Source organism: Ranitomeya imitator, chromosome 2 (genome assembly GCF_032444005.1).
Source record: "Ranitomeya imitator isolate aRanImi1 chromosome 2, aRanImi1.pri, whole genome shotgun sequence".
NCBI lineage: Eukaryota > Metazoa > Chordata > Amphibia > Anura > Dendrobatidae > Ranitomeya > Ranitomeya imitator.
Genome location: NC_091283.1, coordinates 272,481,499 through 272,509,394, shown reverse-complemented (window position 1 = coordinate 272,509,394; position 27,896 = coordinate 272,481,499). Strand labels below are relative to the sequence as shown.

Below are 27,896 nucleotides of genomic sequence, written 5' to 3'. Positions count from 1 at the left end.
TACGGGGGGCATCACTAGCCTTGAGTTCTGCACATCCTATCACAACTTACTAAAAATGTAACTGCAGTATTTCTCCTAGTTTATTTATTGGGTAGTGCTTAATCACTTTATGGGCACTATATGGTATACTAAAGGAGGGCATAGGACACCAAACAGCTGAAGGCCAACCTGTGGGGCAGATCTTCGAAGGTGGAGGCCCTTAGGATAATTGCCCTTTAGCTGTCATTTACATCATAGCCTTAAATCTCCATCCAGATTTTTTCACCTTTGTCTGTGGTCTTCAGTATGGGATAGGCATTCTCTGCTTGGCTTATGAAGATATATAAATCATTTCTGATAGAAAGGAATGCAGAGAATCACCTTAGGTGACTTTGAAATGGCAGCAGTTTCATGGAAGTGGGTAGAGTCTGAACATACAGGGTGTTTTTATATTAGAATAAAGGTGAATAGTCATTTTTGGTCCTTACTTCCCTTTTCCCTAGTCCGGCATAGTCCATAGGCTCTGACACCCGATGAGCAGCCCTACAGTTATGTCATTTGGACATTGTCCATGAATTTGCCATAAATATCCAAGAAATTAGTTCTAATTCTAATTTTTCCTCAACCTCAGTCAAACCCAGTATTAATTCTCGTTCCTTAGTCCAACCTCAACCCCAACCTTAACCCATCTTGAACTTCAAACTCAAACCTAACCTTAAACCTGACCTTAACCTTAATGCTAACTTTAACCACAACCTAACCTTTCCATTAACCCAAGCTCATCCCCAACCCCTGAACCCCAATCTTAACCCAACATCAACCTCAAACCTAAGTTAACCGTAAACTTAGTGTTTCACTTAGCTCAACATAAACCACAATCTTAATGCTAATATTAAACCAACTTCAACCTTAAACTCAACCTTAACCCTAAGGGTACCGTCACACAGTGGCATTTTGATCGCTACGACGGCACGATTCGTGACGTTCCAGCGATATAGTTACGATCTCGCAGTGTCTGACATGCTACTGCGATCAGGGACCCCGCTGAGAATCGTACGTCGTAGCAGATCGTTTGAAACTTTCTTTCGTCGTCTAGTGTCCCGCTGTGGCGGCATGATCGCATCGTGTAACAAAGGTGTGCATGATATTGTATACGATGTGCGCATAGTAACCAACGGCTTCTACATCGCACATACGTCATGAAATTATCGCTCCAGCGTCGTACATTGCAAAGTGTGACAGCAGTCTACGACGCTGGAGCGATATTGTTACGATGCTGGAGCGTCACGGATCGTGCCGTCGTAGCTATCAAAATGCCACTGTGTGACGGTACCCTAACTGTATCCTTAAAGGGATTTTCCAATTTCAGAAAAGTGTACCCTAAATGCTTTAAAATTCTTAAAATAACAAGCAGAGCATGTACTACGCCTCACTTGGTTCAGCACCGACTCCCCACCATTGCATGGGTCTTAGAATTTTGGCTGTTATGGTGATACCACATTGTCAAACATCACAGCCAGGGGGGTCACGTTGAACCCACTACCCTGTTACCTTTTTGTTACAAACAGGTCTCTGATGCCCCCTATCTTCAGGACAATTACACAATTGACTTCATATTGTTTCCCACAATAGATATCCTGCCTTACTTATTTGGGTCAGCACAGGTAGTCCCAACCTCAAAGGGAGTTTTAATAGTTTTTTTTTTTTCACTTCTTAACTATGTGTAATTTCCTCACTTCTTGGTTTAGAATGTAAACTGGATTTCTACTGGAAATTCTATGTAAGAGAGGATGAGTGAATGCCCCTTTCCTGGAGAGGTCTTAGGGGACTTTATTTTTTTCTATGACACACATCAACAGTGAGAATCCATAAAGTGGAAAACCTCTTAACCTTAACTTTAAACTTAACCCTAATCTCAACCCAAACTTTAACCTAAAATTTAGTGTTGGCTTTTTCATACACCCAACCTAGTCCTTAATCCCAACTCAACCCCAACTGTAGCTCTAACCCTAACCTTGTTCTTAACCTTCATTCTGACAAAAAACTTAACCTCAATTCGAATCTTATCTCTAAACCTAAAGGTACCTTCACACTGAGCAACTTTAGAACGATAACGATAGCGATCCGTGACGTTGCAGCGTCCTGGATAGCGATATCGTTGTGTTTGACACGCAGCAGCGATCAGGATCCTGCTGTGACATCGCTGGTCGGAGCTAGAAAGCCAGCACCTTATTTCGTCGCTGGATCCCCGCTGACATCGCTGAATCGGCGTGTGTGACGCCGATCCAGCGATGTCTTCACTTGTAACCAGGGTAAACATCGGGTTACTAAGCGCAGGGCCGCGCTTAGTAACCCGATATTTACCCTGGTTACCATTATAAATGTAAAAAAAAAAAAACACTACATACTTACATTCCGGTGTTTGTCGCGTCCCCCGGCGTCAGCTTCCCTGCACTGTGTCAGCGCTGGCGCTTATACAGTGCAGGGAAGCTGACGCCGGGGAACGCAACAGACACCGGAATGTAAGTATGTCGTTTTTTTTTTTTTACATTTACAATGGTAACCAGGGTAAACATCGGGTTACTAAGCGTGGCCCTGCGCTTAGTAACCCGATGTTTACCCTGGTTACCCGGGGACTTCGGCATCGTTGGTCGCTGGAGAGCTGTCTGTGTGACAGCTCTCCAGCGACCACACAACGACTAAACAGCGAAGCTGCAGCGATCGGCATCGTTGTCTATATCGCTGCAGCGTCGCTTAATGTGACGGTACCTTAACTCTAACCTTAACTCCTCCCTTAAACCTTAAACCAACCACAAACCCAACCTTAAACTCAAATTGCTCATACATATGAGATGGCTGTTGGTTGAATGATGCTTAAGCCAATTGTTTGGGTAAATAGCTGTCTCAGCCGACTCTCCTATATACAGCATCACTCGCTCGCCTGAGAGTTTCTATTTTCTCTAAGAGAAAGCCATCAGCTGAGATGTTAATTGGCGGTTTATATTCGGGATACTAATGTGATTGGTAGTCCGAAATCGGACATACCCAATCGACATATCTTCTACCCGAATATACATATTAGACCAACTGCCGAACCCAATGATATTGGGTTCTCCTGACATTAGGCTAATGTGTATGGGGGCCTTTACCTTTCACCTAAACCTCAACCTTAACTCTAAACTCAACCCAAACTTCGTCTTTAACCCTACCGATCTAATATTGATTACCTATCTTAACAATAGGCCATTAAAAACATAATCCTTGACAACCCTTTTGTTCCTAATCTCTACCTAAATCTTAATCCTAACCTTCAATTTGATCTTAACGCTAACTGTAACCTGTGCCCATAAGTCAAAACTTAATTCCAACCACCTTTTCTAAATTCTTCCATCTGTGAAAGGTTACAGGTATTATCCATAAGACATTCCTACGAGACACATTAGCTAATGGAGACGACGAGGAAGCCTGCATCTCGAATTGTAATACTCCGATATAAAAGGTCATATTTGCATTCCAAGAGCTCACACTGTGAATTTGTACAGTACACAGATCCTGAGTCATTACCGCCAAACGTAAAAATCCCAATAATCCTTTGTCAAGTCCGGTGACAGATAAGGTGATCTGCTCCATGCCTCCCAGGGTAATGAGAGACTTGATTATCTCTTCTAAGAGTCCCCAGTAAAACTCCCCGCTTCCTCCCATTCTTAGGATTCTCCTTCTCCCAACAGGCTAATTTCTCATGAAATTATAGGCCTGCAGGTTGTAATTCACTCAAACAATGGCAATTAGTCTCCACATTCATCCCTGTGTCTTCGGTGCCAAGGAAGAGGAGGTAATATTTATGTTTGATTTTTAATTATTGCCTTTTAACGAACCAATAATGCTGATTAGAGGAAGAGAACCGCCACCTATGCGAATTACAGCCAATTCTGAAACAATAGTTAGCATGTTTCCTCAAAACAAGTCCTTGAATTGCCCTCTGCCAAGTTATGTTAAAATTTTACTTCTAGTTTCTGAGAAAGTTGGGCGTTTAGCAACATGGCCACCACTTCAGTTGGGCCAAATTTACCAGACTAGAGGACATGTAGTACTATAAATATTCCGGATCAGTTTTAGTAGATAAGGAGCATCCTCTCCAAGGTTGAATGTTTTTTAATATTTTTCCAGCAGTAGACGTGATCAAAGACAGACTATGGGGTCCAGCAACTATGTTCTTGGTTGAACTTCCCAAACTTTTGAGTAACCACCACCAAAACACAGAATAAGACCTTTTATCATTCACCACCACCAATCTGTTTTGGTGTTCTGAAAGGAAACCCTTTCAAGACTGAGACTGACAATGAGAACAAATCTGTTTCTGTCCTGAAGACCTCATCAGAGCAGGGGTGGATTTGAATACAAGTATTTCAAAGGAAACCCCTTCAAGAATGAAATTGACATTGAGGACAGATCTCTTGAGGACATAATCAGAGCGGGGTTGGATTCGAATGATTGATGACCATAGATTTTTACGGATCACCATGTTGAGATTGGAATATTCGTAGAATAATTGAATGTTTTGGTTGAATTCGTTTAGATGAATTCTTACAAAATTTACAATAGTTATAAAATTACTACTTAAAATATTTACCAAAATGTTGTACAATTTCAAACATTTTAGGCTACTTCTCCTTTTTTCAAAGTCACATTCCCATTCTAAATATTTTTCAAAATAGTCTAAAGGGTTTAAAGATCAAAATAAATTTGGAACAAGGCATATATGCCCTTTTTTTGGCAAAAATTTGAGCCAATTTGATTTCCGCTTTGTACCATTGTCTTGTTGGGTCTAAAAGGTATTCTGATCTTCTAGGTCTTATGGTCATTGGTAATATCATTACATTGTATCTGGTCAGTAAAGTGACATTCTACGTATTTTGGTAGAACTTCTATATACTACAATAAATCAAAACAATTTTGGCAAGATCTGAAATTACATCTGCAATATACAAGTCTTAGCAGATCCTTGCTTTTGTGCTAATGAGGTAGCTAATCGAAAAATGCTTCTCTAAGCCATGGTCATCAAGTCAATGTTTTAAGACTCTTTTTAGATTGAGTTGATGGGTATTTTCTTCCTTGGTGGATCATAAAATTTGGAGAAGATCTACACATTTGGAAATATTGCCAATTTAGTAATATTGTATTCTCATTATCCCTTTCTAAGTCACTAGGTTAGTAATCCAGATCTGAGCTTGATTGTCAGAGCCAACATACGTAGACTCAAAATAGGCACAAGAACAGTAACGACCTTCACAACATCCAACCATCATCAACATCATCACCCGAACATAAGATGTTTCATTTATAGACTACATTCTATTTTCTTTTAGGTGACCATCAGCAAAATTATAATCACCTCGTGCTCAATAACGCCTCCCAGACACCCACAAACGGTAAGGCACTTTCTAGGTTTTAGGACTGTATACAATTTCCCTTACATACCCCAAGGGACCATAGAATGCAAATAGGGTTGCAGAGGTCCTGACTGCATCCAAGTCAATTGGCCACTTTTCAAGATGAAAAAACAGCCAGGCTGGCAGGTGGCACAGTGCCCTATAAACAAACGATAGTAGATTGTCAGCTCACAGGGGCAGGGCTACTAATTCCTAATGTAAGTAGTTTATACTATGTTGCATCTGTCCTGTATTGTATTCCATACTGTTTTAATATATGTGTTTGTTATACGTGTGTATCTCTTAATTATATTGGGGTATTTCACCAACCTTCAGTATAATTACAACCAGATACTGATTTTTGTTCCACATTGGAGACCACCCACCAACACATTGAGCAGATCAACCCAATATGTTTGGGGTTTGGGGGTCATTATTTTCATAGAATGGCTTCATCTTCACTTGAACTTGGTCAGCTAGGCTCTACCGTAAATTTTGAAGCCCTTGGTGTAGTAAAGATCCTAATTTTTAGGAACATTGGTAGCATTGTTGAGTTTTCTAGTGAAATTGGTCTTGTTGAGTATGTATGAGTATATGGTTAAGGTAGCATGTAGGGATAGAAAGATACCAGTCTGATAAGCATATGCATGATTTCAATGGAGTGGGTTTGACTGGTATCACCATGATATGATGAGTCAAGTTCCTATAACCATGTTCTTTGGGGGCCATGGCTGAAAATCATCATTCATCTTCCATACCATGGAAATTTCCAAACAAAGTTTGAGAAGTTTAGCAAAAAACCATCATCTTAGGAATTCTATGCATTAGGTGATATTAGGTGCTCAGTAGAGGCTCAGTAGAAGTATCATATTACAAAAGTTGGTGGTCATATTACCAATGGCCACCAATGTTATCCTCTGATTTGTCTCCATGGCATATCAGAAGAAAACCAAAGATAGAACTTCCCTTCATTTCTGCACAATATACCATGTGTAATGCTGACAATGAAAATTGGAAGTTCAGAACTACGACTTTCCACCAATGTGGACTTCTGATGTATCATAAGAGGAACGAAGTTCCAACACAACATTCATTCAAACGTGGTGGGAAACCCATATTGAAACTACATCCCTCAGCACTGAAACTGAAACACCAAGAAGAAAAAGACATGAATGCAGGGTGGTTAGACATGTTAACGATTAGCAAACAATGAAAAAATTGACAATTTCAGGAGTATGACCAGTGTGACGATCTTCATTGTGTTGCCCACTTGGTATCCAGACCAAGCACAGATTATCATTGCATCCAAGAAAAAAGCAGAACTCATTCTGAAGAGGACAGATTTTCATTCCAGCCCCCCATTGCCTACTTACTCTGCACCATGATAGCCTTTTATATAGGTGGCATGAGGTCAATGAAGAGGCCTTCATGAGAGAACATCACACTAGTCATATTCCTGGGATTATAGGGTGACAATGTACAGTAGCCGAACTCCTCCAGTCTTCCTTTCAGGTACACTGACTGCTCAGCGTTTCATTGACTTGATGGTGGAAGTAGTGGTTTGGCCATTTCTCCAAAGTGTCATAGGAGCCATTTTTCAAAAATGTAGCTGGTAATACGGTGAGCAGCCAGTGTGGCTTCAACATGCTACCATGGCCTGCAGTGTCTCTGAACTTATCCATCCTCTGGTTTCCGTAAGTCCAAAAGGCTAGAAGTCACTTCCAAAACCAAGAAAATATGTGGTGGCTCATCCATCGAAAAAAGTCAATCTACTTCTTCTGTTAAATTGGAAGCTTAAGGAATAGGACAGTCTGTTGTTTCTTGCAAAATTATTGCATTTGGATTATTCAAATCCAAGGCTCGTAAGTTTGGTTGATAGAGTCTTACAATATTCCCACAGTTATATACTATGTTATATCTGGATGGAGAGCTATAAACATTGCGTCATGTGGAAAAGTTGACGGCCAATTGCGCAAGTCTGGAGCAAAGTTTCACCAGGGTGAAGCGTAATTCTGTTAGGTTCCTCTGAACTCCTGGAGACGTCTATTTGTAGATCACATAATTGTAGAGCGCGCGGGTGATTGACAGTGACCTCAGCTCTGCAGAGATCGGAGCCGACTGCAGAACATACAGCTCCCGCTGCGGAGTTTACTCTTGAAACATATGTAAATGAAACGCCAAGCTTCCAAAACGTTCAGATGTGTGACTGCTGGCAAAAACGAGCAGACGGTGGTTCTCCTAAAATGTATTTATGTACGAAACGACAAGATGCTTCCACCCCGCAGTGATGAGGGTTTATTTATCTTCTTCTGGGCCGCAGGAGCTGATATCGGAGTGAATTAAACATGTTCTCATATATAAAAAGTGTACCAGCTGTACATATACAGTTGTGTGAAAAAATAGTTGCCCCCTTCATGATTTCCTGTTCATTTGCTTGTTTGTCACACTTAAATACTTACGATCACCAAACAAATGTAAATATCAGACAAAGAAAACACAAGGAAACACAAAATGCAATTTTTAAATGAAGGTCTTTATTATTAAGGGAAAAAGAAATCCAAACCTACAGGGCCCTGTGTGAAAAAGTGATTGCCACCCACCCCCCGTAAAACATAAATTAACTGTTGTTTATCACATCTTTGGAAAGCTGAAGTCACATTCTCTAGCCACGCCCAGGCCTGATACCTGCCACACCTGTTCTCAATAAAAAAAATCACTTAAATAGGACTTGCCTGACAAATTGAAGTAGACCAAAAGATCCTTAAAAGCTAGACATCATGCCGTGATCCAAAGAAATTCTGGAACAAATGAGAAACTAAGTATTTGAAATCTATCAGTCTGCAAAAGGTTATAAAGCCATTTCTAAAGCTTTGGGACTCCAATGAACCACAGTAGGAGCCATTATCCACAAATGGTAAAAACATGGAAATGGTGAACCTTCCCAGGAGTGGCCGGCTGACCAACATTACCGCAAGAGAGCCACAAATCATCCAATAGGGATCAAAAGACCCCACAAAAACATCTAAAGAACTGCAGGCCTCATTTGTCTCAGTTAAGGTCTGTGCTAATGATTCCACTATAAGATGAAACTGGGCAAAAATGGCCTGCATGGCAGAGTTCCAAGACAAAAACTACTGCTGAGCAATAAGAACATACAGGCTGGTCTCAGTTTTACCAGAAAAAAACTTAATCATGCCCAAGATTTTTGGGAGAATACTCTGTGGCTTGGTGAGACAAAAGTTGAACTTTTGGGAAGGTCTATGTCCCATTACATCTGGCGTAGAAGTAACTCAGAATTTCAAAAAAGGAACATCATACCAACAGTAAAATATGGTGGTGGTAATGTGATGGTCTAGGGCTGTTTTGCTACTTCAGGACCTGAAAGAATTGCTGTGGTAAATGGAACCATGAATTCAGCTGTCTACCAAAAAATCCTGAAGTAAAAAGTCCTATTATATGTTCGTGACCTTAAAGGGAACCTGTCAGCAGGATTGTGCACAGTAACCTACGCACAGTGTCGGGTCGGTGCTGTTATACTGATTACAATGATACCTTGGTTGATGAAATCTGTCTTGTGGTTGTTTCTTAATCTTTACTTTCAGTTTTGTGTTAATGAGATTCTTGTGGCCTAAGGCGGGGTTGGTGAATGTGTTGCTCTGATTAGATATTCATAATGCAGCCTGCTGACAGGTCACTGATCCCTCACTGACCCACCCCCTAGTTTGTATAACGAATATCTGTATATAGTTTAAAAAAAAACTTCTGCGGGCAGGTGCCAGCTGTGGGACCTGCTCTGCAGCAAAATCACATGTTTTATGTGCCATTAATACATTTGTTTTCACAAAACTGAAAATAAGCATTAAAGAACAACCATTAGACAGATTTCATCAACCAAGGTACCATTTAAATCAGTATAATGGCGCCGACCTGACACTGTGTATAGGTTACTGTGCACAATCCTGCTGACAGGTTCCCTTTAAGCTGAAGTGCACTTGGGTTATGCAGCAAGACAATGACCCAAAACACACCAGCAAGTCCACCTCTAAATGGCTTAAGAAAAACAAAATTAAGACTTTGGAGTGGCCTAGTCAGAGTCCTGACCTTAATCTGATTGAGATGCTGTGGCATGACTTTAAAAAGGTGGTTCATGCTCGGAAACCGTCCATTGTTGCTGAATTACAGCCAAAATTCCTCCAGAGCATTGTAAAAGACTCATTGCCGGCTATGGGTTATAGGTTTAGGGGGCAAGCACTTTATCACACAGGGCCCTGTAGGTTTGGATTTATATATACATGAGATGCCCAGGATATACCAGCTGTACATATATACGGTAATTATATACAGGAGATGCCCAGGTTATACCAGCTGTACATATATAATTATATACAGGAGATGCCCAGGTTATACCAGCTGTACATATATAATTATATACAGGAGATGCGCAGGTTATACCAGCTGTACATATATAATAATATACAGGAGATGTCCAGGTTATACCAGCTGTACATATATAATTATATACAGGAGATGCCCAGGTTATACCAGCTGTACATATATACGGTAATTATATACAGGAGATGCCCAGGTTATACCAGCTGTACATATATAATTATATACAGGAGATGCCCAGGTTATACTGGCTGTACATATATAATTATATACAGGAGATGCCCATGTTATACCAGCTGTACATATAATTATATACAGGAGATGTCCAGGTTATACCAGCTGTACATATATAATTATATACAGGAGATGCCCAGGTTATACCAGCTGTACATATATAATTATATACAGGAGATGCCCAGGTTATACCAGTTGTACATATATAATTATATACAGGAGATGCCCAGGTTATACCAGCTGTACATATATAATTATATACAGGCGATACCCAGGTTATACCGGCTGTACTTATATAATTATATACAGGTGATACCCAGGTTATACCGGTTGTACATATATAATTATATACAGGAGATACTTAGGTTATACCAGCTGTACATATATAATTATATACAGGAGATGCCCAGGTTATACCAGCTGTACATATATAATTATATACAGGAAATGTCCAGGTTATACCAGCTGTACATATATAATTAAATACAGGCGATACCCAGGTTATACCGGATGTACATATATAATTATATACAGGAGATACTTAGGTTATACCAGCTGTACATATATAATTATATACAGGAGATGCCCAGGTTATACCAGCTGTACATATATAATTATATACAGGAGATGCCCAGGTTATACCAGCTGTACATATATAGTTATATACAGGCGATACCCAGGTTATACCGACTGTAATTATATAATTATATACAGGTGATACCCAAGTTATACCGGCTGTACATATATAATCATATACAGGAGATACTTAGGTTATACCAGCTATACATATATAATTATATACAGGAGATACCCAGGTTATACCGGCTGTACATATATAATTATATACAGGCGATGCCCAAGTTATACCAACAGTACATATATAATTATATACAGGAGATACTTAGGTTATAAAAATATACATATATAATTATATACAGGAGATACCCAGGTTATACCGGCTGTAGATATACAATTATATACAGGAGATGCCCAGGTTATACCAACAGTACATATATAATTATATACAGGAGATACTTAGGTTATAAAAATATACATATATAATTATATACAGGAGATACCCAGGTTATACCGGCTGTACATATATAATTATATACAGGAGATGCCCAGGTTATACCAGCTGTACATATATAATTATATACAGGAGATTCCAGGTTATACCGGCTGTACATATATAGTTATATACAGGAAATGCCCAGGTTATACCAGCTGTACATATGTAATTATACACAGGCGATACCCAGGTTATACCGGCTGTAAATATATAATTATACACAGGAGATGCCCAGGTTATACCAGCTGTACATATATAATTATATACAGGAGATGCCCAGGTTATACCAGCTGTACATATATATATTTATATACAGGTGATGCCCAGGTTATACCAGCTGTACATATATAATTATATACAGGAGTTGCCCAGGTTATACCAGCTGTACATATATAATTATATACAGGAGATACCCAGGTTATACCAGCTGTACATATATATTTATATACAGGTGATGCCCAGGTTATACCAGCTGTACATATATAATTATATACAGGAGATGCCCAAATTATATCAGCTGTACATATATACCGTAATTATATATAGGAGATGCCCAGATTATACCAGCTGTACATATATATGTGTGTGTGACTAGACATGAGCACTTCGTCTTATAACCCACATATATTTTGCTTTTGCAGAAAAACCACGTGTGAACAACATCCTGACCTCTGCGACTGAGCCGTATGATCTGTCCTTCTCAAGATCCTTTCAGAACCTCTCCCACCTCCCTCCGTCCTACGAGTCAGCCGTCAAGACCAATCCAAGTAAATATTCCTCTATGAAGAAATTGAGTAGGTGTCGTTCATTTCATTTCACGTTCATTGCCTCGGATAGGTAGTCAATATAAATGTCCGGTCTACAATCTGTGCAAACGCATTTCATGCAAATCACGGTTTTATGTCTATGTTATCTGTCTGAAAACCCTGTGAAATGATGATGTAGGTCATCCGGAACTCTTCATCTCCACCATCAATACCACCATATCCCAGCTAAAGATGATGTTGAAGGTACCACCACCACCACAACCCAAATAAGCATCACAGTTTAGGGTTTCTGGATCTCTTCATCTCCAGGATCACGGCCATCACCAGCATCACCCAACTAACTTGTAGGTCATCTGGAACAATTCACTTACACCATCACTACCACAATAACCAAACAATGACAATTTAGGGTTTCTAGAACTCTTCATCTCCACCTTCACTAGCACCACCAGCTCCCTTCTAAGGATGTTGGTGTAGGCTGTCGCTAACACTTTGTCTCCATCATCTCTACCGCCACCACCCAACTAAGGATAATGGGTGTAGGATATGAAGATCTCTTCATATCCATCATCACTACCACTAACACCACCCAACTAAGAATGATTTTGTAGGTTATCTGGAACTCTTCATCTCCAGCATCTCTGCCACAATAACCCAAAGAAGGATTTATGGTATCAAGAAATCTTCACCTCTACCATCACTGCCACTACCAACACCCAACTAAGGATAATGGTGTAGGTTATCTAGAACTCTGTATGTCCAACAACAATATCACTACTATAAAGATCTGAGATTGTGGGTTGTAATAATCACCTAAGCAGGTTAACGATACAACTATTTTTTATTCCTTACTTCGAACTCCGGATAGATGGCCAAAATACATTGCCCCCAGTCCACAAAATCCTCTCCCTGGGATCGGTAGTCCCACTGCCACCATACCAGACGATTCTCACTGTTTCTCAAGTTTTGGTTGGCCCTCAGATTTTATATCTTCTGCCAGTATAGTCTGTAGTTACAGTCCACGCTCTTCCAGATGAAATATAACACAACTGAATCCCATGTATCCAGCAGCAACAGTCCTTAAATCCAGATGACAGATCTCTCAACCATGACAAGGGGAACCAGCCTAGCCAGCAACCGATCTCCAAACTCCATAAGCCATCCATCCATGCGCTCCAGGACCTCTTCCTAGATCCTTGCCCCTTGAAGTCACTCCAACAACTCCCTGACTAGACATGTGATTTCTTTTTCTCCCTTCCTGGGATCAGGTCCCTGGATGAGCACAAGTGTTCACACCTTCCTCCCTACCACCAAGTTAGACCACTGACTACTATCTTCCTACCACCAAGTTACACCCCTGACTATGACCATACTATCACCAATTTACGACAATGACTATGACCATATTACCACCAAGTTACACTACTGACTATGACCATAATAGCAAGTCACACCACTGACTATGACCATAACAGCGAGTTGCACCGCTGACTACAACCACAATTGTGGCACTGACAATAACCATTCGACCACAATGTTATGGCACTGACAACGACTATACTGCCACCGAGTTACACCACTGACTATGACCATACTATGCCCAAGTTACAGTACTGATGACAACGATACTACCACCAAGCTACAACACTGACTATGACCATGCTACCACCAAGTTACTCTACTTACTATGACCACACAACCATCGAGTTACACCACTAATGACACTGACTATGACCATAATACCACCAACTTACACCACGGACTATGATCATACTAGTACCAAGTTACAACACTGACTATGACCATACTACCACCAAGTTACACCACTGACTTTGACCATACTGCCAACAAGTTACACCACTGACTATGACCATACTACACTGAAGTTACAGTACTGATCATGACGAAACTACCACCAAGCTACACCACTGACTATGACTATACTACCAACAAGTTACACCACTGATTATGACCATACGACCACCAAGTTACACCACGGACTGTGACCATAATAGCAAGTTACACCGCTAACTATAACCATGCTGCCACCACATTATGTCACTGATGACAATACTATGCCAAAGATACAGTACTGATGATGACAATACTACCAACAAGCTGTATCATGACTACAACCATACTACCGCCAAGCTACACCACTGACTATAACCATACTACCACCAAATTACGACACTGACTATGACCATACTACCAAGTTACGACGCTGACTATGACCATACTACCACCAAGTTACGACACTGACACTGACTATGACCATACTACCACTAAGTTACGACACTGACACTGACTATGACCATACTACCACCAAGTTCTGACACTGACTATGACCATACTACCACCAAGTTACGATGCTGACTATGACCATACTACCAAGTTACGATGCTGACTATGACCATACTACCACCAAGTTACGACACTGACACTATGACCATACTACCACCAAGTTACGACACTGACTATGACCATACTACCACCAAGTTACGACAATGACTATGACCATACTACCACTAAGTTGAGCCACTTTTTCAACCCAAAGATCACAGATGAAAGTCGGCTATTCTCCCGCTCGTTTTGCACAGAACAGCGACACCGCCGGATGCACCTTCCTCCCTTCCTCTGTCATCCTTGCCCATTTTTGTATTAGGAAAAACAGGCAGGAATGACACCAGAGGGGAAATGGACAGACAACTCGTGAGTCCGGTCACTTTACCCAGTGGCTAACGACCCTTCCGAAAGCCCCTGATGCGGCAGTAGACATAAACATGGAGAACGGGAAGAAGGGGAGGCCTAGTTCTGCCAGAAGAATGCAAATTAATATTTCTCACTTCCTAAAACAAATTCCTGGATTTGCAGATTTACGTTTTTTTAGATTAATTGCTTTTCACTGTCACTTCAGGGTTTTTACAGTGCCCCCCTTCTCCTCCAACCGCCGGCAGACGAGAAGCCATAATTTACCGAGCAACCAGTTTAGCAAAGAAACAAATTGCTCATTTTGTGGTGACACACCCAATCTGCGGAGAACACAGGACTGTTGTGGAAGAGCAGAATTCATCAATGTCAGCTCCGGGGGCTGAAGGCCTCCTCTGCATATGTATGAATGGATGGAGCAGACCACTCCATTTCCATGACGGATATGAGGCCCAGCATTATAGAACGGGCCGGAGAGACCACCGGACTCAACCGGGAAGGATTTCCTAAATACTCCGGATAATTTCTTCTGCATATAAAGCAATATTTTTCTCAGAAAGACAAAAACAGAAATGTATAACCCGTTCTCGGAGCTTCGGTGAATATTTATTAACATTTTATCTCTGACTGGCGAGAACATAAATCACTTGGTGGCAGATCAGGGGATGTCAAGGAAGGGCAAGGCCGGGGTTAACGCAACAGGCTTTAATTAAAGGGGAAGTCTTGGGTTTTTCAATATTCATCACAATGTTCAATCCATGGAAACGAAGAGCGAACATGTTATTTATGGGAAAAAGGAATTAAATTAGCGGAGATTATGCAAATTGGCATCAGTGGCTGGACCCAAGGTCAGGACTTAAAAAAGGCAAAGGCAAATGTTGAGAAGATCGTTGGGTTCTGACCACTCAGACAACATGGGACTGCCAGAGACGGACGAGCGCTGCTCTTGGCTACTCCATTGTAACTGGTGATTTCAGGGCATCGATCCCAGCAGTCAGACCCCATTAATCAGCAAGTTAAGTAAGATAGTTTGTGCACCCCTTTAATGAGGTGACAATGGCAGGTCCAACATGCCAGATCTTTCTGCATTATACATTCTGTGATAGGAGAAAACCGATAGATACATAGATAGACAGATAGATAATAGATAGGTAATAGATAGATAATAGATAACAGATAGATAATACATAGATAGATAATAGATCGATGATAGATAGATAATAAATAGATAATAGATAGATAAATAATAGATACAGATGCTTCTCACAAAATTAGAATATCCGTAAAAAGTGAATTTATTTCAGTTCTTCAATACAAAAAGTGAATCTCATATATTACATACAGTCATTACACACAGGGTGATCAATTTCATGTGTTTATTTCTGTTAATGATGATGATTATGGCTTACAGCCAATGAAAACCCAAAAGTCATTATCTCAGTAAATTAGAATACTTTATAACACCAGCTAGGAAAAATGATTGTAGAATCCGAAATGTTGTCCTACTGATATGTGTGTTCAGTAAATGCACTCAGTACTTGGTCGGGGCTCCTTTTACATCAATTACTGCATCAATGCGGCGTGGCATTGAGGCGATCAGCCTGTGGCGCTGCTGAGGGGTTATGGAAGCCCAGGTTGCTTTGATAGCAGCCTTCAGCTCGTCTGCATTGTTGGGTCTGGTGTCTCTCATCTTCCTCCTGTCAATACCCCATAGATTCTCTATGGAGTTAAGGTCAGGCGAGTTTGCTGACAATCAAGCCCAGTGATACTGTTCTTTTTACACCAGGTATTGGTACTTTTGGCAGTGTGGACAGGGACAAGTCTTGCTTGAGAATGACATTTCCATCTCCATAAAGCTTGTCGGCAGAGGGAAGCATGAAGTGCTCTAAAATTTCCTGGTAGACGGCTGCGCTGACTTTGGTCTTTATAAAACACAGTGGACCTACACCAGCAGATGACATGGCTCCCCAAACCATCACTGATGGTGGAAACTTCACACTAGACCTCCAGCAGGTTGGATTGTGGCCTCTCCACTCTTCCTCCAGACTCTGGGCCCTTGATTTCCAAATGAAATGCAAAATTTACTTTAATCTGAAAACAACATCTTGGACCACTGACAACATTCCAGTTCTTTTTCTCCTTGTCCCAGGTAAGACGCTTCTGGCGTTGTCTACTGGTCATGAATGGCTTGACACAAGGAATGTGACACTTGTAGCCCATGTCCTAGAGACGTCTGTGTGTGGTGGCTCTTGAAGCAATGTCTCCACCAGCACTCCACTCCTTGTGAATCTCCCCCAAGTTTTTGAATGGCCTTTTCTTGACAATCATTTCAAGGCTGTGGTTATCCCGGTTGCTTGTGCTCCTTTTTCTGCCACACTTTTTCCTTCCACTACACTCTCCATTAATATGCTTGGATACAGCACTGTGTGAACTGCCAGCTTCTTTAGCAATGACATTTGTGGCTTACCCTCCTTGTGGAGTCTGTCAATGACTGCCTTCTGGACATCTGTCAAGGTTTTCCTGAGCATGCTCGGGTGGTGTCCGAGTATTTATGACTGTTCGGAGATTTAGTTTTCATCGTGGCAGCTGAATGATTTACAGCTACTAGCCTGCTTGATTACATGTGGGGATTCCCTAGCAACCAGGCAACCCCCACATGTACTCAGCCTGGGCTTGCAACATATTTTCACGCACTAGCAGCATCAATGGCTGCATTTTGTTATAAAACCGCATGACATACTCGATGTCGAACCCTTAAGAAGTAACAAGTTTTCCTTCCCAGGATTCCCTTACCAAAGGGTTTCTGGACTCCTCTCCAGTAGAGGAGCTCGAAGGGAGAGAACCCCGTTGAGGCCTGTGGTGGCTCTCTGTAAGCAAAGAGCAGGTATGGGAGGTACTAGCGCCCATGGGACTCAACCAGCATTTTAAACATCTGCTTAAAAGTACCACTGACTCATTCACACAAACCATTGGTCTGTAGGTGATACAAGCTTGATAGCCATGCTGCACCTGCATTTTCTTACAGAGGACCGGCAATAAACCAGACATGACCTGAGTCTACCACAGTAAGGTTGAACCATTTTCCAGAGCTGCTGGGGATGGCCAGAGGCCCAACAATGTCAACAGCAATCCTCTGGAGAGGCTCCTTTATCACTGGCAAAGGGATCACGGGAGCTTTGTGGCAGGCCCCAACTACCCCACCCACTGAAAAAAATAGAAGGGTGACAGTAATTGTCAACATCTGTCGCCATTTTGGGACAGTAGTAGTGGTGGGACAGCCAGACATGGCATCATTTGGGGGTCGTTGAGCAAAAGGTAGAGAGAGTCAGCTCTTTTTTCTATGGCCGATTCCATTTCGTAGAGAAGCTATGCTCTTATGGTTGATACGAGGATGACAGTGACATTGGATCGTTTTCCTCAATTAAAAATAATGACAGTCTAATATTTGTACCCTTCTGTTTGATTTGGTTCTTTATCTGTTTTTAAGACTCGTGTGAAAATCTGATGTAGTTTTAGGTAAAACTTACTCCAAAATGGAAAATTCTGAAGGGTTCAAAAACTTGAATGCACCACTATAAAGTATCTGCCTTGACAAGGCAACCACTTTCTGGTGGGACCCTGAACCAAATATTTTTCAGAAATGTCCTTCCCAAGCTAAAAGCTATAAATACAGAGGATCGTGAGAATCCAGTGCTAATTAACAACAGCCTTAATCTTATGGGAGGAGATCAGCCAAATATGGCGGCCATCACCACCTTCATCAGTGCACTGGAAAATACTGACCTCTGAATAGAATAAAGTAAGTGAGAACAGGTATAAATGCATACAGAGGCTGCTGCATTTCTTGTTTTATATATGATGCAGATAGCTAGTCAGTATTTTACGCTTCCACCAATTTACCCCCTACTACTATTTTTGTTATAAAAAGGTGTTGGCTGATGTTGTTAAGGCACTGGATTGCTTAGGGATCGGCTCAAAATTTAACATTAGACACGCTCACGGCTTGACCAGCATCTTGGTCACCCTGGATCCCCAGGCTGGTGGGATCTGGCATCCGATCAGGTTTACTTCCCAACCTGAATTGGCTACATAGAGTACACACTGCCATCCTTGGTGCTCAACCCAACTGTCCAACCAATAATTTACAAAAGGTCTCAAACACTGGTGTGTTTTATATGTATTTTGGTTTTCAATGGATTTTTGATACATTTTGGTGTCTCCTTTGAGGTTGTGTCTTGCAGGTTTCATCTCCATTCCAGCTCCTTAATACATCTCAACGACTCATTGTTTCCAAGGTCAAAAGATCTGAAGATCTATGATCATCGAAAGCTCAAAAGAATTGTAGAGTCTAATCATCTTTATTTCTTTTTTTACAGCTGACAAAGAAGCCGATGAATATTATATGAGAAGACGGCACCTTCCCGATCTGGCTGCTAGAGGGACGCTTCCCCTTAACGTCATAAAAATGACTCAGGATCAGTCGAACTATAGAGAGAGGCCGAGAAGACCTGTACGGGCCATGTCTCAGGACCGAGTCTTGTCTCCGGACAAGAACATGCCGGAAGAAGGGTACGGCATGTCATATGATCGAATTCTTTCAGATGAGCAGCTTCTATCTGCCGAACGGCTACACTCTCAAGATCCTCTACTGTCACCAGACAAGGCCATGACCCTCAAGAGGTCTGACTTTCAAGAGAAGTCTATATCAAGAGCCATTTCCCAAACGGATGTCTTTGTTTCCACTCCCGTGTTGGATCGTTACCGGATGACAAAAATGCACTCTCATCCCAGTGCCTCAAATAACTTATATAATACGTTGGGTGTGAACCAAACTGCTGCCAAACGCCAAGCCTTCGCTTCACGAAGGCACAACACGGTCGAACAACTGCATTATATTCCCGGACACCACCAACAGTACCGCACAGCTAGCAAAACAGAAGTGACTGTTTGATTTACGTGTTGTGGTTTGTAGATTATCATTACAGACTGAAGCAGTCCCAGGATACCACACTAAAGTGGCCTTGTGGGCCAAGAAGACCGTCGATTTTATGTCACATCGGTCAACCTCATGCCCATTGCTCATTCTTGTCCGTGTCACGAGTGGTCACGCAAAACAGAAGAAGCTGGATTTGAAAGATAGGGTCGTTGAAGGAGTTATCTAAGGGCTTATCTTTGCTAACATGCTTGGGTTTATCGATGGGTTCATCAAAAAGGAGACTTTTTTGTTTTTGGTAGACTTGGTCAACCATGATCATTTGTATATTGACTGTGGGGACGGAGCCTCCTGGCTGTAGTACCAACATGGCCAATTATTATTTCTATATGTAGCATGTAGTCAACTCCTTAACGCCTCACGTTCTTCATCGGTCCATCCGGTAGGTTGCCGGCATTTCCCTCTCGGTGGTGAGGTCGTAAAAGTAAAAACTCACTTAGTGTGGTGGAGAGGATTTTATCTGGAAGAAGGGTCATCTTTTTACAAAATATTTATTAGTGCCTATAAATCGTCTGCTCTCTTAAGGTAGGAATTAGTTGGGGTGCGTCTCAACAAGCACAAAACTAGAGTCCATCGTCCATCCATCCAATTTTTATCTTAACACTCTTTGTAAATAGACGTGGTAGGTTAGATCGGGGCGGGAATTTCTTCTAGACGATGATGATGTCACGAGTCTGTAAAATACATGGATATTTTGTAAGACCTTCTCTGGACCTCACATGCCTTCCATCATAACGGTGACTTGTGTCTCACCGTCGGCTGGTGAAAACATTTTCGACTTCTTCAAAAAAGTTGGAAATGTTTGCCATCCTCACCGCTGTTTTCGAACCACTCGGCCATCCTATTAAAATATACCATTTTTTTTTAATATGACTCGTGATGTTTTGCATATGTAGATTACTCATGTTGTAAAAAAATATATATATAAAAAATACTTGTATCTAAAAAAAAAAGTGAAATCAAAAGTGTAATTATCCTGTTATACCTTTTATCTGATATATTAGACGTGTTAAAAAATAAAATAAAATAAACCTAAGCTTACGGGAAAGAGGCCATTCTACGACTCTGTAGATTTTACTAAATAAATGACCCATATTATTAACATACTTGTGCCATATATTTCTAAAACTAAGTCTCATTTGCCGTTTTTTTCTATGTTTTTTAAAATAAAAGTAAAAAAAAAAACTATTTAACCTTAGGTATTACAGTAATACCACATGCACACCCCCAGGCTTGTTACATTTTTACAAACATATATATTCAATATAAATATTCAGTGTAATTACGTTTCTCGGCGGTCATCTTTCACAGACATGGACATTTTCTAGTGCTACGTAGTCTACATCGTTTTCTAGACATGTACGATACGACATTTTGTAATCAAAACTATATTAAAAAGAGAAAAAAAATCCCATTTTTGCTTTCTAACCAAGCAAACACAGGCAGCAGATGTTACATCGACACCTGCAGGCTTCCAGAGGTATTACAGTCTGTAAAAATAAAACGGAAATAAACATTGTGAATTTATTTATTTTTTATTTAAAAAATTCTGCAATATTTTAATTAATTTGACACCAAACAAATGATTTTTAAGCTCATTCAATTGGTGAAACATTTTTTTTTTGTATGGAAAATTAATATGTCTGACGGCATAATTGCACAAATAAGTGTCTTAGGTTATAAAGTCTTGGTTGTTTGAGTTGAAAATAAAAAATAAAAAAAATCTTGGTTGGTTTAGACTTTAGAATAGTGAATTTCCTGTGTTTCCGAAAAAAAATTGAACATTTTTGTATGTGCGCTCTCGTCTTTCTCGACAGGGTTTACATTTTAGTGTGATGTGATTAATTGTAAAAAAAAAAAAAAAAAAAAGAAAAAATGTGAAAAAATGAAATAAATGTAAAAAAAGTAGAATTGATTACAAAATATATATACACCTATATATAATTATGAATTTCACCAAAAACATTTAATATTTAAAAATATATTAAAAAAAGAATAAACTAGTCCAAAAATCCCCAGATTATTTTATGGCAACGCATATAATTTAATTTTTGAGGGGACAGATTTTTAGGGTGGTCATTCCATCAAAACCAGCAATAAAATAATTTTCAAATTTGTTTTTGTTAATTTTGTGGCTGTGAAATAAAATCATATTTTTTTAAGTTCAAGTGAAATTGGGCAATTAACAATAAAAATCTAATAATAAAAAAAACCAATCCGCTGTGCCGTAATCTATAAGAAATAAATCTTTTATTTTGCCTTATTTTAGGCTAGTTTTAGATGAAAATAAAAATAAAAATTGCCTATAGATTTTTTTTTTTTTTGGCGTTCGATATGCGTTGTCTGTTGTTCTGCTTGTCATATATTACACTGGCATCTTAATTTCATGGTATACTAAACTTCAGACATAAAATGTACATTAGAGGAAGCGAAATGTTTTTGTAAGGTGTGTAATAAATTATGTATGAAATGAAGGTGAAATGTTTTTAACCCTGGAGACTTCGTCAGCTCGTAGAAGCTGGGAGGTGGGGAGGTAGATAAGGCAATGGTATACTGTTGACATCGTACTTTGAAATAAAGGATATTTACCCTTTGAAATCTTAATGGACTTTTCGTATTATTGAGATTTTTCAAAAATGTACTTCAATTTTTACCTAATTTTAAAGCACCAACATCTTGTACAGAAGAACCCATTTTTATAAGATGGTGGAAAACACAGAACTTAGGATCAGAGGGAACCTTCTAAAAACAGGAGGACTACTACAATTTAGAAACTTTTGCCAATTTTAATAAGGTGTGAAGAGGCAATTTTTCAGAGTTTCATTTTGCCAGATCGCTTTATCAAAAGGTTTCTGGGAAGAATTGTCCCACCAGAGAATCCTTTGGTGGCTCCAGATCCAACAGAAAACAACTGTAGTCCTCAAAATAATCTTCTCCATCTCCAGTTGGCCAAACCAATGAGGTTTGGAAGAAAGTTAAGAGAGAAGAAGTTAGCAGGTGAGAAATCTCGCTGTGAAGATCAGAGAGTGGAGAGGTTGATAAGGGGTCTACCAATAAAGTCCAAACTAAGGCGTGAACTGTGGTGGGGGCTTCTTGACCACGTAGAGTTGACTGTCAAGTTAATGCTATTAGTGTTGCTTAACCCAATGTATATAAAATTATGCGGTCTTCTAACCTTCTGACCAGAGATGAGTGGATCGATCTATGGTGGATCGAATTTGAGTTGACTCTTCTGAAATTTGCAATTCTACGCGAATACAAATACTTTGGGATTTGAGCTTTGCAAAGAAAAAAAAAAAAGGACTGACCGCATTTTTGGTTGACAATTTACAGCTGGCAAATAGTAAAAATAAGAAAAATACGCTGGCCGTCATCCGGTAATCTACATTCCGCTGGATCTATGGCCTCTTCACTATCGCTTAGAACTTGTGGCAGTGAACAGGTCTTGGTGGTCTCTGCTCATTGTAAGGTCATGACCTTACAAAGTGCACTGATTGGGATAACAGTCCTACGCTATAGGTAAGACGGAAATGCAGCATGCAATGCCAGAAAGAAGACTAGATTTCTGGTATCTAGCAGTAAAAAGGGGGCGGCCGGAAAGGAGAAGAAAGAAGACGACTGGACGGCTGGTATCTAGCATTGCACAGGGGGTGGATGGAGAGGTGAAGACCGAATGGATTGTAACAAACAGCGAACAAGAGTCGTTTGCAGAGGCAAAGAAAGAAGAAGACCGGACGGCTGGTATCTAGCAGTGCACAGGGGGCGGATGGAGAGGTGAAGACTGGATGGTTCGCATCAAGCAGCGAACAATGGTCGTTCACAGAGGTGAAGAAATTAGAAGACCGGATGGCTGGTATCTAGCAGTGAACAAGGGGCAGCTGGAAAGGTGAAGAAAGAAGAAGACCGGAAGGCTGGTATCTAGCAGTGAACAAGGGGCAGCTGGAAAGGTGAAGAAAGAAGAAGACCGGAAGGCTGGTATCTAGCAGTGAACAAGGGGCAGCTGGAAAGGTGAAGAAAGAAGAAGACCGGAAGGCTGGTATCTAGCAGTGAACAAGGGGCAGCTGGAAAGGTGAAGAAAGAAGAAGACCGGAAGGCTGGTATCTAGCAGTGAACAAGGGGCAGCTGGAAAGGTGAAGAAAGAAGAAGACCGGAAGGCTGGTATCTAGCAGTGAACAAGGGGCAGCTGGAAAGGTGAAGAAAGAAGAAGACCGGATGGCTGGTATCTAGCAGTGAACAAGGGGCAGCTGGAAAGGTGAAGAAAGAAGAAGACCGGAAGGCTAGTATCAAGCGGTGAAGAAGGGAAAGCCAGAAAGGTGAAGAAAGAAGAAACTGGTATCTAGCAGGGAACAGGTGATTGCCGGAGAAGTGAAGAAAGAAGACTGGACAGCTAGTGGCCTGAAAGGTGAGCGATGAGGTGAGTATTACTTTCTTTAAGTCTTACATTCATTATGCTGTGTGATATGGAGAGATCCCAGAGGATAATAAGGAGTGTTCAATGTGCAGAGAATATATTCACTACAAATCAAATTTTGGGGAAGCCTGCATATTTTAATGCCAAATGATCCGCTCATCACCACTTCTGAATACTCCCCGCAATCCTTAGCAGTGCCAAGTTCTGAAGTAGAGGAACAAGTAAGGTGAAAGGTAAGATATAGATTGTTTAACTCTGTCTTTCTTGTGCTCCAGGTTCTCGATAGACCATGAGAACATAATAAGGCACAATCAATGGAAATGGAATTTCAGCGCCAAATTCGAGTGAACGGCCAAATTATAATGTGAGCGCTAATATCTGGTAATAATGAGACCCCCCAATAATAATAATATCACAACGGAGCACAACCCTGATCGGATGGGGCGGCCATATATCTTCTCTCATACAGATATGAGAGGTAGCGTCGCCCTCGTTCTCAACCAGTGTGAGGGAATGACAATCCCCCGTAGGGAGAGAAGCCATCACATCATCCTTCTTTGTCACTTGTGCTCAAGTAGACAAATGTAACATGACAGCCCCGATCTGAAAGCTAACGAGAAAATAAAAAATCCCTCAGAAGGAAAAGCTTTCGAAACTGTGCCCATATGTCGTGGTGAAAAGACACCGGGGACCTGAAGCTTCTAGGAAAACGACTCGCTGCGTCCTGAGGATTGTAATGACCCGAGAACAAGGAGCAGAAACAATGAAACTGCATTTACCACACGAGGAATCTACCCCTGATCCAACGAGGGGAAGCCGGGACCAGCAAAAGACATACCGCCTCATAGTAGTGTATTATATCAGTATTACATAGCAATATTCTTCTATTTACGAGCAGTATTATAGTAGTTATATTCTTGTACATAGGGCAGTATTATAGTAGTTATATTCTTGTACATAGGGACAGTATTATAGTAGTTATATTCTTGCACATAGCAGTATTATAGTAGTTATATTCTTGTACATAGGGGGCAGTATTATAGCAGTTATATTCCTGTACATGGGGGGCAGTATTATAGTAGTTATATTCTTCTATTTACGAGCAGTATTATAGTAGCTAGTAGTTATATTCCTGTACATAGGGGGCAGTATTATAGTAGTTATATTCTTGTACATAGGGGCAGTATTATAGTAGTTATATTCTTGTACATAGGGGCAGTATTATAGTAGTTATATTCTTGTACATGGGGCAGTATTATAGTAGTTATATTCTTGTACATAGGGGCAGTATTATAGTAGTTATATTCTTGTACATAGGGGCAGTATTATAGTAATTATATTCTTGTACATAGGGGCAGTATTATAGTAGTTATATTCTTGTACATGGGAGCAGTATTATAGTAGTTACAGTGGGGCAAAAAAGTATTTAGTCAGTCAGCAATAGTGCAAGTTCCACCACTTAAAAAGATGAGAGGCCTCTGTAATTTACATCATAGGTAGACCTCAACTATGGGAAACAAACTGAGAAAAAAAATCCAGAAAATCACATTGTCTGTTTTTTTATCATTTTTTTTGCATATTATGGTGGAAAATAAGTATTTGGTCAGAAACAAACAATCAAGATTTCTGGCTCTCACAGACCTGTAACTTCTTCTTTAAGAGTCTCCTCTTTCCTCCACTCATTACCTGTAGTAATGGCACCTGTTTAAACTTGTTATCAGTATAAAAAGACACCTGTGCACACCCTCAAACAGTCTGACTCCAAACTCCACTATGGTGAAGACCAAAGAGCTGTCAAAGGACACCAGAAACAAAATTGTAGCCCTGCACCAGGCTGGGAAGACTGAATCTGCAATAGCCAACCAGCTTGGAGTGAAGAAATCAACAGTGGGAGCAATAATTAGAAAATGGAAGACATACAAGACCACTGATAATCTCCCTCGATCTGGGGCTCCACGCAAAATTCCACCCCGTGGGGTCAGAATGATCACAAGAACGGTGAGCAAAAATCCCAGAACCACGCGGGGGGACCTAGTGAATGAACTGCAGAGAGCTGGGACCAAGGTAACAAGGCCTACCATAAGTAACACACTACGCCACCATGGACTCAGATCCTGCAGTGCCAGACGTGTCCCACTGCTTAAGCCAGTACATGTCCGGGCCCGTCTGTCTGAAGTTTGCTAGAGAGCATTTGGATGATCCAGAGGAGTTTTGGGAGAATGTCCTATGGTCTGATGAAACCAAACTGGAACTGTTTGGTAGAAACACAACTTGTCGTGTTTGGAGGAAAAAGAATACTGAGTTGCATCCATCAAACACCATACCTACTGTAAAGCGTGGTGGTGGAAACATCATGCTTTGGGGCTGTTTCTCTGCAAAGGGGCCAGGACGACTGATCCGGGTACATGAAAGAATGAATGGGGCCATGTATCGTGAGATTTTGAGTGCAAACCTCCTTCCATCAGCAAGGGCATTGAAGATGAAACGTGGATGGGTCTTTCAACATGACAATGATCCAAAGCACACCGCCAGGGCAACGAAGGAGTGGCTTCGTAAGAAGCATTTCAAGGTCCTGGAGTGGCCTAGCCAGTCTCCAGATCTCAACCCTATAGAAAACCTTTGGAGGGAGTTGAAAGTCCGTGTTGCCAAGCGAAAAGCCAAAAACATCACTGCTCTAGAGGAGATCTGCATGGAGGAATGGGCCAACATACCAACAACAGTGTGTGGCAACCTTGTGAAGACTTACAGAAAACGTTTGACCTCTGTCATTGCCAACAAAGGATATATTACAAAGTATTGAGATGAAATTTGTTTCTGACCAAATACTTATTTTCCACCATAATATGCAAATAAAATGTTAAAAAAACAGACAATGTGATTTTCTGGATATTTTTTTCTCAGTTTGTCTCCCATAGTTGAGGTCTACCTATGATGTAAATTACAGACGCCTCTCATCTTTTCAAGTGGTGGAACTTGCACTATTGCTGACTGACTAAATACTTTTTTGCCCCACTGTATATTCTTGTACATAGGGAGCAGTATTATAGTAGTTATATTCTTGTACATAGGGGCAGTATTATAGTAGCTATGTTCTTACACATAGGGGGCAGTATTATAGTAGTTATATTCTTGTACATAGGAGCAGTATTTTAGTAGTTATATTCTTGTACATAGGGACAGTATTATAGTAGTTATATTCTTGTACATGGGAGCAGTATTATAGTAGTTATATTCTTGTACATAGGGAGCAGTATTATAGTAGTTATATTCTTGTACATAGGGGCAGTATTATAGTAGTTATATTCTTGTACATAGGAGCAGTATTATAGTAGTTATATTCTTGTACAAAGGGAGCAGTATTATAGTAGTTATATTCTTGTACATAGGGGGCAGTATTATAGAAGTTATATTCTTGTACATAGGAGCAGTATTATAGTAGTTATATTCTTGTACATAGGAGCCGTATTATAGTAGTTATATTCTTGTACATAGGGGTCAGTGTTATAGTAGTTATATTCTTGTACATAGGAGCAGTATTATAGTAGTTAGATTCTTGTACATAGGAGGCAGTATTATTGTAGTTATATTCCTGTACATAGGGAGAAGTATTATAGTAGTTATATTCTTGCACATAGGGCAGTATTATAGTAGTTGTATTTTTATATTTTGGGCTGAGTTCAGCGAATTTAGCCTTTCGATCCATATTTCATCAGTACTCAGCAGTACAGTATGAGATGTGTACAATTCTTTGGCATCTCTTGCTTGCTATCACATGCGGGATAATACGGACATTTCTTTGATCCTTAGTCTTCTCTTTATCCCCTTTTCACTATGGAATGATTATCTCTCCACACTTTATATCACTAGTCTTTGTAATCAAACACTGATTAGCCCATTTTCAGAGATGATGGTC

The 27,896-nt window shown here is 40.4% G+C and overlaps 1 protein-coding gene across 24 annotated transcripts in view; it reads left to right on the top strand.

Moving 5' to 3' along the window:
* The window catches only part of SHISA6 (shisa family member 6), a 306,509-nt gene extending 284,333 nt beyond the window's left edge, over positions 1-22,176 (top strand). For 9 of the 24 annotated variants that reach the window (XM_069749242.1, XM_069749251.1, XM_069749256.1 and 6 more), the window contains 3 exons: positions 5,346-5,408; positions 11,745-11,870; positions 18,956-22,176. In XM_069749242.1, the coding sequence (XP_069605343.1) occupies positions 5,346-5,408; positions 11,745-11,870; positions 18,956-19,530 (764 nt within the window). In that variant the 3' untranslated portion in view covers positions 19,531-22,176. Of the gene's footprint in view, positions 1-5,345; positions 5,409-11,744; positions 11,898-18,955 lie in introns of all 24 variants that reach the window. The other 15 variants (XM_069749236.1, XM_069749237.1, XM_069749234.1 and 12 more) reach the window with 3 other exon arrangements.
* Positions 22,177-27,896: the final 5,720 nt, after the last annotated feature.